The 14,179-nt window shown below is 38.9% G+C and overlaps 1 protein-coding gene across 10 annotated transcripts in view; it reads right to left on the reverse strand.

Moving 5' to 3' along the window:
• Positions 1 to 14,179, reverse strand: part of Cep192 (centrosomal protein 192) — a 73,072-nt gene that overhangs the window by 41,405 nt on the left and 17,488 nt on the right. For all 10 annotated transcript variants that reach the window (XM_040741655.1, XM_040741657.1, XM_040741658.1 and 7 more), the window contains exons 11-18: positions 13,034 to 13,379; positions 11,672 to 11,815; positions 10,026 to 10,090; positions 8,740 to 8,949; positions 6,711 to 6,834; positions 5,199 to 5,329; positions 2,794 to 3,610; positions 2,587 to 2,707 (exon numbers count right to left, since the gene is read on the reverse strand). In XM_040741655.1, coding sequence (XP_040597589.1) covers positions 2,587 to 2,707; positions 2,794 to 3,610; positions 5,199 to 5,329; positions 6,711 to 6,834; positions 8,740 to 8,949; positions 10,026 to 10,090; positions 11,672 to 11,815; positions 13,034 to 13,379 — 1,958 coding nt within the window. The remainder of the gene's footprint in view (positions 1 to 2,586; positions 2,708 to 2,793; positions 3,611 to 5,198; positions 5,330 to 6,710; positions 6,835 to 8,739; positions 8,950 to 10,025; positions 10,091 to 11,671; positions 11,816 to 13,033; positions 13,380 to 14,179) is intronic.

Consider the following 14,179-nt stretch of genomic DNA (forward strand, 5'->3'; position numbering starts at 1 on the left):
CCCTGTCTCGAAAAAACAAAAAAACTTTCAACAGAAAAACACTTGAATGATCTCTTATGAAGCCACAAGAGAACATTTGCAGAATTAAAAGTTAAAAGGAAACTATTCATTTTGATATTATCAAAATAACAAAACATGAGGCTGGAGAGAGGGCCCAGAGGTTAAGAACAATGGCTGTAGCCGGGTGCTGGTGGTGCATGCCTTTAATCCCAGCACTCGGGAGGCAGAGGCAGGCGGATCTCTGTGAGTTCGAGACCAGCCTGGTCTACAAAGTGAGTTCCGGGACAGCCTCCAAAGCCACAGAGAAACCCTGTCTCGAAAAACCAAAAAAAAAAAAAAAAAAAAAAAAAAAAAGAACAATGGCTGTTCTTGCAGTGAACCTGGGTTCAATTCCCAGCACCCACATGGCAGCTCACAATTGCCTATAATTCCACAGAGGATTCAATGTCTTCTGGCCTCCTCAGGCACCAGGCACACACATGGTACACTTACATATATGTGGGCAAAATAATCATACACATGAAGTCAAATAATCTTTAAAAGATAGTAAAACACAAATACTATACTAAACAATACTAAAAGACTGAATAAACCATGAAAGTGCCTATCCTAGTTAGCATTAAACTGTCAACTTGTCTGTATCAGGTCGGTATGAAGACCTACCTATCTGTGAGGGACTGCCTTGACTGTCTTGAGTGGCCCCATCCCTAGGCATGGACTGTAATGAAAGACCCCTACCCAGGGCCCCCCTAGGAAAAGAAAAGCAAGGCCAGGCCGTTGCCTAATGAAAGAAACCCTGACCAGGTGTCTCACCCTCAAAACAGGATGTCTGTGATCACTATAGCAGTCATGGGACCCGGATAATAATTGCTGAAGCGTGCTGGGAACTTTCATATGACAATACTAGAAAACCTAGTCCTTGGCAACTACCCTGGCCCCAATTGTGTCTGATCACTATAGCAATCATGGGACCCGGATAATAATTACTGAAGCGTGCTGGGAACTTTCATATGACAATACCAGGACACCTAGTCCTTGGCAACTACCCTTGCCCCCAGTTGTGTCTATGATCACCATAGTAGTCATGGGACCAGGATAATAATTGCTGAAGTATGCCTGGGTCTTTCACAAAGTAATACCAGGAAACTTAGTCCGTGGGAACTACCCCTGCCCCCAAGATGAGCCAATGAAATGCCTGTTACTTATGTAACCATTGAAACTCTATAAATATTGTACTCCCTGAAAGCCCGGTATGCTCTGCATCCGCAGGCGCCTGTGTACTCAATAAATCACCTCTTGCATTTGCAGCCAGTGGTCTGGCCCCGGTTCTTGGGCAGAGGGTTCGGTTCAGTGCCCGGCGCTTTGATGCCAAGGTTTTTCAGTATAGGCTAGCTAAGCATGATTCTTTCAAGCAGAGAGCGAGCCATCAAGCAGCATCCACAAGGTTCCTGCCCTGAGTTCCTAACCTGATGTCCCTCAATGATGGACTGTGACCTGAAAGTGTAAAATGAAATAAACTTTTTCTTTCCTCAAGTTGCTTTTGGTCGGGTGTTTTATCCCAGCTACAGAAAGGAAGCTAAAACAGGCCCATTTTGCATTCTAAAATATTACTTCTAATCATGTTGTTTTCTTTTTAAACAAACAAAAAAGGAAAAGCAGAAAGCAGAATACAGGATCTGAGGAGATGGATCAGTGATTAAAGTGCTTACAGGCAATCCTAAGGGACTGAGTCTGAATGCCCAGTACCCACATAAAGAAAAACAACAACAAAAGCAAACAAACAAAACTCCATGGCAAATATGCATCTATAACAGCAGCATGGGGACTAGAGAGAGGAGGAACCTAATGGCTTACTAGCCAAAGCTTCCTGGCTTGAATAGAAAAATGAGTGAGCTGCAGGCTCTGTCAAAGACCCTTTTTCTCAATATAAAATAAAAACAATTGAAGAAATAGCATCAGTGAGACAGAGGCAGGTAGATCTCTGTTGAATTCAAGGCCAGGTATAGAGCCTCTACTTCAAAAAAGGTATTTTAGTAGCCGGCATTGGTGGTGCACGACTTTAATCCCAGCACTTGGGAGGCAGAGGCAAGTGCATCTCTGTGAGTTCCAGGCCAGCCTGATCTACAGAGTGAGTCCCAGGGTAGGCTCCAAAGCTACACAGAGAAACCCTGTCTCAAAAAAAAAAAAAAGGTGCTCGAGCGACCACCTTTAAGAGATGAACCTAGTCAGGCAGTGGTAGTATACACCTTTAATCCCAGCACTCAGGAGGTAAAGGAAGGCTAATCTCTAAGGTCAAGGCCAGCTTGGTCTACAAAGTAAGTTCCAGGACAGCCAGAGCTACAGAGAAGCCTTGTTTCAAAAAAAAAAAGAAAGAAAGAAAGAAAGAAAAGAAAACCAACAAAAACAACAATAAAAAGAGATAAACCCAAAAATTATTTTTCTTCTTTAATGATTTTTTACAATTTAATTTTCCTATATATTGTTAAACTTAACAATCAAGGTGAGGTATATCTAATCAAAACACATTATATGCCTGTATGAAATTCTCAAATAATGGAAATAAGCAAAAACAAAGTAAGCACGTACCCTGATAAGCTTCCCGAAGTTTCACTAGGAGAAGAATGACTGAGTGGTGAAGTAGACAATCTGAAGCTCCCCTGGTCTTCAAACCCAGATCCACCACTCACGGGAGAGACAGTCTTCAAATCTATTGGAAAGGTATATTCTCCAATAAGAACCAAAAACAGTAACAAAAAGCATACAATTTAAATGTGATCCATCACTGATACTTACCAACCCTTTTAGGTAAGACTATAAAATCTTCTTCAAAAGTGACGTGCTTGTCACTGCTGCTTGTCTCACTGACACATTCTTTTTTCCTTCCGTGTTCTCTATTATCTTGCATTTCTTCACATTTTTCTAAAAGGCGAAGGCATGGCACTCTGCAGTTCCCTATTGACGAGTAACTACCGGGTGTAGGAATGGAAACAGAGGCAGCTTTCTCATTGTTCTGCACATCTGGTACTTCATCAGAGGAGCATGCCTTCCTCCCTATGACTGTGCTGCCATTCTCTCTTACGTTGGTAAGAACTGACTTTGAAGAGGCTATGGTTCTAAGTGACTCTTGGGTTTCACTCTCCACATTTTCACCAGAGAAAACAGCTGCTGAATCTCCTTTGGGTTCCCTTGTACTGGTAGCACAAACATCCACTAGACTGATGTCTTCAACAGTCTGCTGTGTGGGCAAACATAAATCCCAAATGTCTGATGTGCCTGCTCTCACAAAGGACTCCTGCGCACCTTCACAGCCACTGACTTCTGTTTTTGTAAGGTATTTCTCCATGTCAAGCGCATTGGATCTGTTGCTTTTCTCTACATCATTGGTTAACAAATGAGACATGGTGGAACAGTTCTCTTGTGTATCATCCTGGGAAGTCTTGCCTCTTTTTTTATTGGTAAGTGCCTTCATCATGGCAACCAGCTGGGCAGGATCAGTACTCACTGACACATCTGCAATGGCTGAAGCAATGGTGCTTATTCTAAGTACAGAATCTCCACTGTCAGACGTGTTTCTGTGTTCTTCACCTTTGTTATAAATGCATAACGTGTCCTAGAAATAAGAAAACTTCCATTAAATAAACTCACTCTACTTACAAGGACAAATACAGATTAATCTTTATTGTAGTCTTCTCTCACCCAAGGGCTATGTTCCTAGTGCATGTCTGAAAGCACAGATGGCATCCCAAACTATATACACACACTATGCTTATTCCTAGACAGCATACATACCTATGATAAAACATATTTATAAACTGAGCACAAGAAAACATAATGGGAGCCACAGGTACAAACTGAGATGGGCCCAACAGCAAAAACTATAAACTACTATTTATGGAAAACACATATTAAAATATCTACCTCTGGTGACAACAGGATAGGGGATGCTAACCTTCTGCTGAGAATAATTGGAACCCAACAGTATATTTAAAAGTACCCTATTTGCTCAGTATGCTGGCACATGTCTATAATCTCAGCACTTAGAAGGCATAGGCAGGAATATAGTTATTCTCAGTTATACATGAGTTCAAGACCAATCTCGGCTACAAGAGACATTGTCTCAAACAAACAAGAAGGAAGGAAGGAGGGAGGAAGGAAGGGAGGGAGGGAGGGAGGGAGGGAAAAGGAAGCAATTATCAGAAGAATACAAATTAAAACAAAAAAGTACCACTACAGAGGTACTCAAATGGTTAGTAATCCCATTCAGGGAGGAGAGGTCACATGTCAGCATGAATTATTACAGAAGATTGGAGACCCTACTCAAAAAACTATGCCAAAGGTACTTCAGTGTGTGCACAATCAGTTACATTCAACATAGAACAGTGGGGATGTCAGCCAACAAGGCAAAGGTACAAGGTTGTTTACAACATAATGTTGCCCAAATATCCCAAACATTCACTAGCATTCATGTAACAGAACACAGGATACTAAGTAAAACGACCTATTGCATTCCTCTAATGAGTAAGAGCTGAAGCAAAAGCAATCAGAGAAAAAGTACACACTACATAGTTTCTTTTATATAAAATTCAAAAGTGGGCAAAACGAGGGCTGGAGAGATGGCACAGAGGTTAAGAGCACTGACTGCTCTTCCAGAGGTCCTATGTTCAATTCCCAGCAACCACATGATGGTTCACAACCATCTATAATGAGACCTGGTGCCTCCTTCTGACATGCAGGCAGAACAGTGTATACATAATAAATAAATCTTTAAAAAAAATAGGCAAAAGGAACATAGTAAATAATAAGTACTGTTTAGAAAAGGTTTTTTAAAAGAATTCTGAATTATTGGCATTTTTTTTTCTTTTCTTTTTTTGGTTCTGAAGGTAGAAGTTGATACTTCCTACTGGCCAATCAATAACACATGAGACAGGAAAAAACAGTGTAGGCATACATCTCAGTGTTTTTTTCTTGATCTGGGATACACAAATTGTGATGACTCATTCATTTTAAGTCTGTTTTATATATTCTTCTGTATGTACATTATAAATTGATTTTTAAAATGTTCTCATTTAAACAACACTGTAACAAACTTGAAACCAGGAAAATTAGGGCATACATTTTTTACAAGTGGTCTTAGTCCATCCTATTTGAAAACCTTATCAAGATAATATAAAAATTCCTTCAGGAAAAGTTTGCGCTACCTCTGCCTTGCTTTGATTGGCAGTTAGAGTCACATCGTTTTCATCCACCTGGGAAGCGCTCTGCAGTTCTTCAGCCTGAAGTGTAACTGATCCTTCACTTAGCTGTGCCTGGGAGAGTTCACTTAAATTTCCTACAGGAAATAAACAATGTTCAGTTTAAAGGCATGTATGAGCCCTCATTAATAATCTGAGATAAGGAAGTACCAGTCAAAATGATTGTCAAGAAAATATCTTTGTACTGCAAATATAACTTGTCCTTAGTAAGAGTGCTTAAATGATAGTCATCTAGACAAGGCCAGGCTTTGAAGGAAGGCTCTGGATTTTAATCTCCCCTACAAATATTCATATAAACTAATTTAATATATTTTGGCTTCAAATACTGATTTCAAAATTACATACTTCTTCAGCATGATAAAAAAATGAATGAACTGCCCAAATAAGCCCTTTGTCCTGTGTTGGAACTCAGGCTCTGTAAGAATGGGCACATCTTGGGGATATGAAGATGGTTCTGTGGTTTAAAGCACTGGCTGATCTTCCAGAGGACCTGGATCGATCCTTGGCACCCACTTAGCAGCTCACAACTGCCTATAACTCTAGTTCTAGAGGATCTCCTAGCCTCCATGGATACTAGGCATACACATGGTTCACAGACATACATAAGACAAAGCAACCATACACATAAAATAAAATAATATTAAAAAAGAATGGAGCACATATTATTCAACATCATATTCATGCAGCAAAAGGCATTAGGTTAGCAAAGAGGAATGGCTCAACAACTTAGATAATCAAGAAAGTCTACGGAAAGTATTATCCATTAGCAGGGAATGGTGACACACATCTTTAGGATCTCTGAGTTCAAGGCCAGCCTGATCTACAGAGTGAGTACAGGTCAGTCAGGGATACACAGAAAAACTCTGTCTCGGAAAGTCCAAAAAAAACAAAAAAACAAAAACAAAAACTTTTCCACAGATAATCACAGGAATGTTATGTAATATATAGACTATTACAAATTTCAATGCATCTCTTTAAAATCTATCTAAATGATAAATATAATTCCTACTATTCCTTAACAGCAAAAATTTAATAAGCCAAGCTTAACTAGGCCATTTGAAATTATTTTCATTTACTAGTAATTTATACAAAAATTTGGATGGATTTTTGCTTTCTTCATTACTGTCAATTGAAAAGAAAATGTCAAGTTATATGAATAAATATCAAATCTGTGCCACGAGGTGGTGGCACACGCCTTGAATCCCAGCACTCAGGAGGCAGAGGCAGAGGCAGAGGCAGGAGGTGGTTCTCTGTGAGTTCGAGGACAGTCAAGACTGTTACAGAGAAACCCTGTCTTGAAACCCCCACTCAAAAAAAAAAAAAAAAAAACCCTCAAATCTATAACCAATGTTGAAAAGTTAAAACAAGGTTTACGTCTTCACCCACAGAAACTTTGATCACACGATTCACATGACTACAAGACAAAAGTCCCTTCAAGTCTTTCGTTTAATCCACTACCTGAAAATAAATCATGGTGAAGATGAGTCATTTCTTTTTCCAAATTACTTCTTGACACATCAGATTTTAGTAATGCAAAGGGTTCTCTCTCCTCCGGTGATGTAATAAAATAACCAAATGATGGCTGCAAAAACAAACACAAATTAATCTTCTTTAATTTCCAACCACCTTGAAAAGCTCTAGATTACTTTATAATACTACTAAAACAACAAAATGACTTCAACCAATCAGTTCTTGCCATATAACTTCAAGTCCAGACAGAACCTTCAAGTTGGTTCTCCGTAGAAAGACCTGGGTTCCACATTCAACACGGAGAGAGGAGGAGAAGCATTAGACAAAACCTTTTGTTTCTTCAATTCTAGCTACCATTTAATCATTGTAAGTGACGTTGTGAAGTAAGCCTTCCTAACAACTCAGATGTGACACATCAAGTCAGTCTTCACTAACTGTAATTATGAAGAGTCACTATGAATTAGGCACTGTTCTGAATGGGAGGGCAAAAATGTTGTAGAACTTAAATATAGCATATTCTGCTCTGTAGATTCTGCAGAAAACACGCCTTGAGACTAAGCATACTCCCATTGACTTTCATGGAAGTTTCACAAAGACCCAGGCTCAATCAAGCTTGTTAAAGAGAGCTAAATTTGCACTTTTTTTTCAAGACTTTGATACCACAGATCTAAAATATGAATTCAGTATTCTGGTTGATATTCATTTGGAAGTTTCTTCCCTTGATCCAGTAAATTGAATACCAAAATAAAACTTCTGAGTCAGACCACTTTTCCTAAGATCTAATGCTGTGTTCATCTGTTTAGGAAGGAGTTCAGAAAGCTATGCATGGTGGTACCTGCTTATAATGCCAACACTTAGGAGGGAGCAACAAGACAGATCTCTAGGATTTCAAGGCCAGTTTGGGCTACAATTTTCAGGTTCTCCAGGGCTAACTACATCCACTACATTAAAAAAGAGTTCACAAGCAAGAATAATGGCACACAACTACAATCTGAGGGAGATAAAAAACTACAAGTTCAAGGCCAGCATGGGCTACATAGTAAGACATTGTTTCAAAAACAGGACAAAACAAAATATCTTTGCTGATGGTCAGAATAAATGAATCCCAGCTTTAACTATTTAACAATATCAAAATTTACTCAGTGTATACTTGTGTTAATTGCTTCATATGTAGCAACAAAATTTAATCTTATGACATCCTATAAAACAGCACTATACCTTGGAAAGGGAGAAATTAAGACATAGAAGACAATTGTTCAATGTCACAGAGCTAGTTAAGAGGCAAAACCAGAACCAAAGCCAAGTCTGACTGATCATAAAAAGTAAGCTTTTAACCACTATTCATTCTACCAAGTTCCTCGCCTGTCTCTGCCTTAACGTTGCTATGCTCTAACTATACCATCACAGTATTCAAAGTAAAAGACCTGGTACTGTGATCCCTCTACCAAAACTTGTACTGAGGTTTGGTCCCCGGTATAATGGTGTTGCCAGGTGGTAGGGACTTTTGGAGGCTTTTGGTCCAAGAAGTATGTGCTCTCAAGAAGACATTGGGGTAACTCTCAGAAAAAGTGGTCAAGTGAAGGCAAAAGTGAGTTGTTAAGTAAGCCTTTAATCCCAGCACTTAGAAGGCAGATCTCTCTGTGACTTCAAGGCCAGCCTGGTCTACAAGAGCTAGTTCCAGGACAGGCTCCAAAGCTACACAGGCTTCTAAATCCTGTCTCAAAAAACCAAATAAATAATAAACAATAAAATAAAATAAAGTAAGTCTGGTTCTCTTTCTTCCTATTACACACAGATGCCTCTCACATGCCCCCACTTCTCCATGAGGAGCTGCTGCAACAGCAGAGGACCCTCACCAGAAGCTGATGAGGTGCAGCCATCTGATCCTGGACTTCCCAGCCTCCAATACTGAGAGCCAAAAACGAGCTTTTCTGTATTTCTTGTCCAGACCCGAGTGCTATGTGACACCACTGTGACAGGAGTGACTTCTACCACTTTCTATACGGGGCACACTTACTCTTTTCACACTGCTGCCACCACCAAGACAACCAAGAGCCTCGGATCTCTCTGCGAAGAACTCTCCTAATGACAAGCGTAGGTAACTGCCCTCATCTTTGTCCAGAACTGACGTGCCAAGGGATTTCCTCAGCAAACGGTAGTCAACTGTCGCTACCCACGATGTATCACCAAGTGCAAGGGAAGCATCCTGAACATCTATTTTTTCCTCCTAGAAAAAAATAAAGTTATTGTTCCATTTTTCCCCTCAACAAGGCTTCTTATTCTTCTAATGTGTGAAACTAAAAATAAAAGAACTAAGGAAACTTAAAAATGAACTTTTTCAAAATGTGGCCTGTAACCTTTAGATAAATATAAGGATGAGCAGCTACTGAAGTCTACAAAACTCATTTTTGTATACATTATAGTAAGCACTGTCTGAATATATTAATCAAACACTATCACAGATTAGAATATATACATCTTTACCAAAAATAAAGAGAATTACCTTGCTTAAAATATGTTTTTAAAAACACAGAAATATCCACAGAAATTTTAGGAACTCTTAGTAAATTAAAATTTCGGGGCCAGAGAAACAGTTCAGTGGCTAAGAGTGTGTGCTACTCCTCCAGAGGACCCCAAAACCACTCTCAGCACCCACATCTGATAGCTCACAGCTGCCTGCAATTACAGCTCCACAAAATCTGATACCTGTGGCCTCTGAAGTTACCTGCACTCACATGTAGATACTTAAACATACACACACACAATTAAAAGTAAAACAATTTAGGCCAGCAGCCTGACAACCTGAGCTTGACCACCAGGACACTTGGTGGAAGGAGGAAGTCAACTCCCAAGAGATGTCCTCTAACCTCCCACACATGTGCTATGGTACACACATGCTGGCCCTAAGTATCCCTACCACAGACACACAATAGATAAATAAATACATAAATACACAAATACATAAATACATAAATAAATGCAAACCTTTTTAAAATTACGATATAGTCATGGTTTTGTTGCTATACCTGTTATATGCAGTACTGGAAATGAAGTACGGGCTTTCACGCAACAGGCAAGTGATATGCCAGTAACCTACACTCCCCTCCAAAGATATATTTTGCTGTATCAGTTTTCAACTAATAATTTAGAACAAAACAGTGAAAGTTGTCATTAAATGAAAAAAACGTGAAATAATTCTAGAGTAACTGCTGGGGGAGGATCTTTTTTTCTTTTTTTGTGGGGGTTTCTAAATTTAAATACAACAAAAAATTTAAACCTAAGTTAGAACAAGTAATTACAAACCTGTATAAATGGATGTTCTTTATTGAATATTTCTTCATCTTTTGCAATTAAATCCAATGCTTCAGCTTTAAAAAGAACAAGTTTATACAATTACATTATCTTAGCACACACAAAAATAAAATTAGGGAAATGAAATACTAAGGAAATACTGTTTTTCATGGGGATAGGTACGCATGTTGGCAGTCACACCTCTGCAGGTACTCTTGTCTGGTAGGACGGCCAGAAGTCAACTTTGGATGTCTCTCTGTATTGACCCAAACCTCTTTTCTGAGACAAGGTCTCTCCCTGAACCTGAAGTTCACTTTTCCACTACAATGGCTGGCTAGCAAGCCCCCGGAGTTTTATCTCCAACCCCAACTAGGGTTATAAGTGCTGCACACCCCCTACCACCTTCAGTTTTACATGAATACAAGGAATCAGAACTCAGGCCCTCATGCTTACACAGCAAGCACTTGCTTCTAGCCACTGAGCCACCTGCTTTTAGCCAATGTAGTTCTGAAATACAATGTTTTAAGTACGTAAGACTTGCATCACATGACTTACATAATTATATTAAGTATGTAAGGCTGTCAAATTTCCACTAAAATGTACAACACTGTAATACTGCTGGTATTAAAGGTGTGTGCCACCACTGCCCAGCTTGAAGGGGATTTTAAACATGCTAACTCCCATGAGACCAGGCTCTGGTGTACTTGTCTGTGGTTTAGGTCTCTGCCTGCTACTTCAAGATCGTACAAAAAGGGGAACAATGAACTAGAAGGGACAGTCTCATGGCCCAAACAAGGACACTGCCCTCTTCTGTGCCCACAAACAACTGGAGACACAAATGAGAACAGGCACACTTCTGCTTCAGGTAAGGAAAATCAGAGAGCCAGGTACAGCTCAGATTCCTATTGCCAGAATGATGTCTGCTGAAGCAATCACCATAACAGTAGACCTATGACTGAACATCAAGAGAACCATGAAGCCCTCAAAATTAGATGAAAAATAGTATAATCTATACAGACATGTTTCTGTGGATCTCCAACTCAAAAAAGCTAAAAACACTATAATGTGAAAGCATCAACCAACCAAACCCAGCAGTCCAAAATGGGCAAGTAGGAAACTCAGCCCATAGGAAGATAACCTTAATTTGCTTGCATGAGTTAAGCATTACAGTGTTTAGAAATCAATGGATTGATACCTCAAAATACTACTTATTATATTTCAAAGTGCTTTTCCTAATGGATTTCTCAGTTACTTATCTACAATACTCACTCTAGTGTTGCCTTTTCTGCTTCTCAAAAATCATCCATGAACATTATGGAAGAAAAGTTTCATATTTTTAGAAAAATATAAACCTAATTATTAACTAACCTGAAATAATAATCTCATTTGTCATTTGATTTTTTTACTGGTTAATTATTAAAGTAGTCCTTGTGTCTTTCCCTAAAAGTTTACTTGCTAGAACAACAAACAAGAGTAATGTTAAACTGCATCCTTTGTTTCCTTCTACCAAGCCCTATAACTATTTTCTACATCCTTTGTATTAATTCCAGAATGCAATTGTATTTCAGAAAGTATTTTATATGACTGACCAATAAAAACTGACTAGTCTCAAAACATCATGAATCTGACACAATAAAATTGGTTATCTACATACTTACTACCAGATCTGAAGTCTTCATTCATTTCATTACTTGGAGACATCTGTAAATCTTGCTGATCAGTAAAAGATGTGTAGTAGGCAAGGTCAGTGACCCATTTGCCATCCTCATTTTGGTAGACTACGCTCTGTGAGAGATCTGTTTCTAAAAAGCAAATTTCAAAACCACTGAATGATGCACATAACAACTAACTTACTTAACAATAATACTGAAGTCTGCTCTAAAATGAGTAAAAAAAAAAAAAAAAAAAGAAAGAAAATTCATTTCCCAAAAAGAAAAACTATCTCTCTGATGGCAACAAGTCAAACTTACCCAGAAGTCTATAATGGAGGATGAGGCATAACAGGGAAAAAGACTCAGAAAGCCCACATTTGTGGGGCTGAAGAAATAGCACAGAGGTTAAGAACACTGGCTGCTCTTCCAGAGGATCTGGGTTTAATTCCCAGCAACCACATGTTGGCTCACAACCATATTGAAATCTGGTGCCAATTTCTAAAATGCAGACAGAACACTATATACATAATAAAAAAACTTAAGTTTGCACTAGATGTCTGCTTAACATTATTATTTCTGAGCAACAGTCATACAATAGCAGCACATTTTAAAAGTCTTTAAAGTTCATAATAGCATGAGGAGGAACTCATAGGGTCCCACCATGCTCAGGGGAACCAATAGCAATCAAGGGCTGGGGATGGAGAGGGCACCATAACCATTTTCTTTATCAATGTAACCACTCCAGAAGACAGTCTCAAAACCCACACACTGGCTTTAGTTAAACCCAAAGGGACACAAAGTAAAAACACACAAAAGACATCAAACTTGGTAGGGAGGAGTTTGTGTGAGAGCAGGGTAAGAGGTAGAGGGATAAATGTGACCGTAATGTATTTAGTGGTTGTGAACTCCAGGTTTTTGGGAGACTCCCAACAGTGGGAGTAAGAATTCCTGACTCTTTTGCCTGCACGGGGGACACTTTTCCTCTTATTTGGCTGCCTCACTCAGTGTTGCTATGAGGGTTTATACCCAGTCTTATTGTAGACTCTTATGTCGCATATGGTTATATCTTACTGTATACTAATATCCCTGAGAGGCCTACTCTTTTCTAATGAGAAATGGAGGAGCAGTGAATCTGGAGAAGAGGAAAGGTGGGGGTGGGGCACAGGACTGGGAGAGTGAAGAGAGAGAAGACTGCAGTCAGGACGTAGTGTATAAAATAATAATAATAATCTGTTAAAGAATAATTTTTTAAAATCCATGAAAATACTAAAATACTTCAGAGAGTTTTACATGGAAGCTCAGCCTATTCTAAATATATAAACATTTATATACTTCTTTAATTCTGTTTATGATGAAATAATTACTTACTGTCATTAGGCTTTGTAACAGACTCATAATATTCACACGCTCTCCTTTCACAAGTTGGTGACCAATTCATTCCATTGCCACCATTAGTCTTTGAAGATGTAATGCAACCAACTTTCTGAATAAACACTGTAGGAGTCTCTGTGCTTAAGCCTCTATCCACGTTTAAAACTGTTTCTAAACCTGAAGCCAAATCTTTATCTTGGTGAGAAGACTCTGAATCCTGTTTTATGGAGTCAGCCGGGTTAAAGCCACCTTTCGAAGAGTTCATGTTGTGACTGTAAGTCAGGTTGAGTGTCTCATCCACGGTATGCTTCATCTTCCCCAGAACATCCTCTCCTGTACATCCCTTTAAAAATTATTAGCAAAATAACAGTAAATTTTGTTTGTCACACTTTTTTAACACTTGATGAAGAAAGCAATGTGACTGCTAAAACATGCTTATTACATAATTAAACCGCCTCCATAGCATTCAGTATATCCTGGACTATGTATGAGCCAAAGTTAAGCAATTTACCAAAACCCAATTTTAAAATATGGCCACATTCAAGTCTATTTGCAGATGCATTATGGATCCTAAGCTGAGTGTTCTCATCTTAGTTATTATAATTTTAAAAAAGGAGAAGGATGTTCATGGACTGACAGTCACTACTGTGCCTCATCACCTGGGGCCCAAAGCTGATGCTAGCTGTGGCAGAATCCAAACTTTTCAATCTCTTTAAAGATGATGTCTTGCTAATATGCTGTCAGACCAGGACAGCCAGGACTACACAGAGAAAACCTATCTTGAAAAAAAAAAACAAAAAAAGTCTTCCAACAATGGACTGGATCTCCTTAAACCACTGTCCAAAATAATCTTTCCTTTCTTCAGCTGCTTTTGTCAGGTCAAGAGGTCAGTTACTACACAGCCTTAGACTGGGAGAACTAATTCAGTCTAGGTAAGGAAAGGTGGGGAGGGGAGCTAGGCTAGACAGACACACACTACTAAAATCCAGACACACATAAAACTAGGAATCAGAAATGGCTACCATGTTTCAGGACAGGAAAAAAACAGGTAGCAAAAGTCTAACATGAAAAGCAAACATGCTTGAGCAAAGTAAAAAGGCAATGATTGCTTTCATGGTGGTTTTTTATTTATTTGTTTGTTTT

Source organism: Mesocricetus auratus, unplaced genomic scaffold (genome assembly GCF_017639785.1).
Source record: "Mesocricetus auratus isolate SY011 unplaced genomic scaffold, BCM_Maur_2.0 Super-Scaffold_6730, whole genome shotgun sequence".
Classification (NCBI taxonomy): domain Eukaryota; kingdom Metazoa; phylum Chordata; class Mammalia; order Rodentia; family Cricetidae; genus Mesocricetus; species Mesocricetus auratus.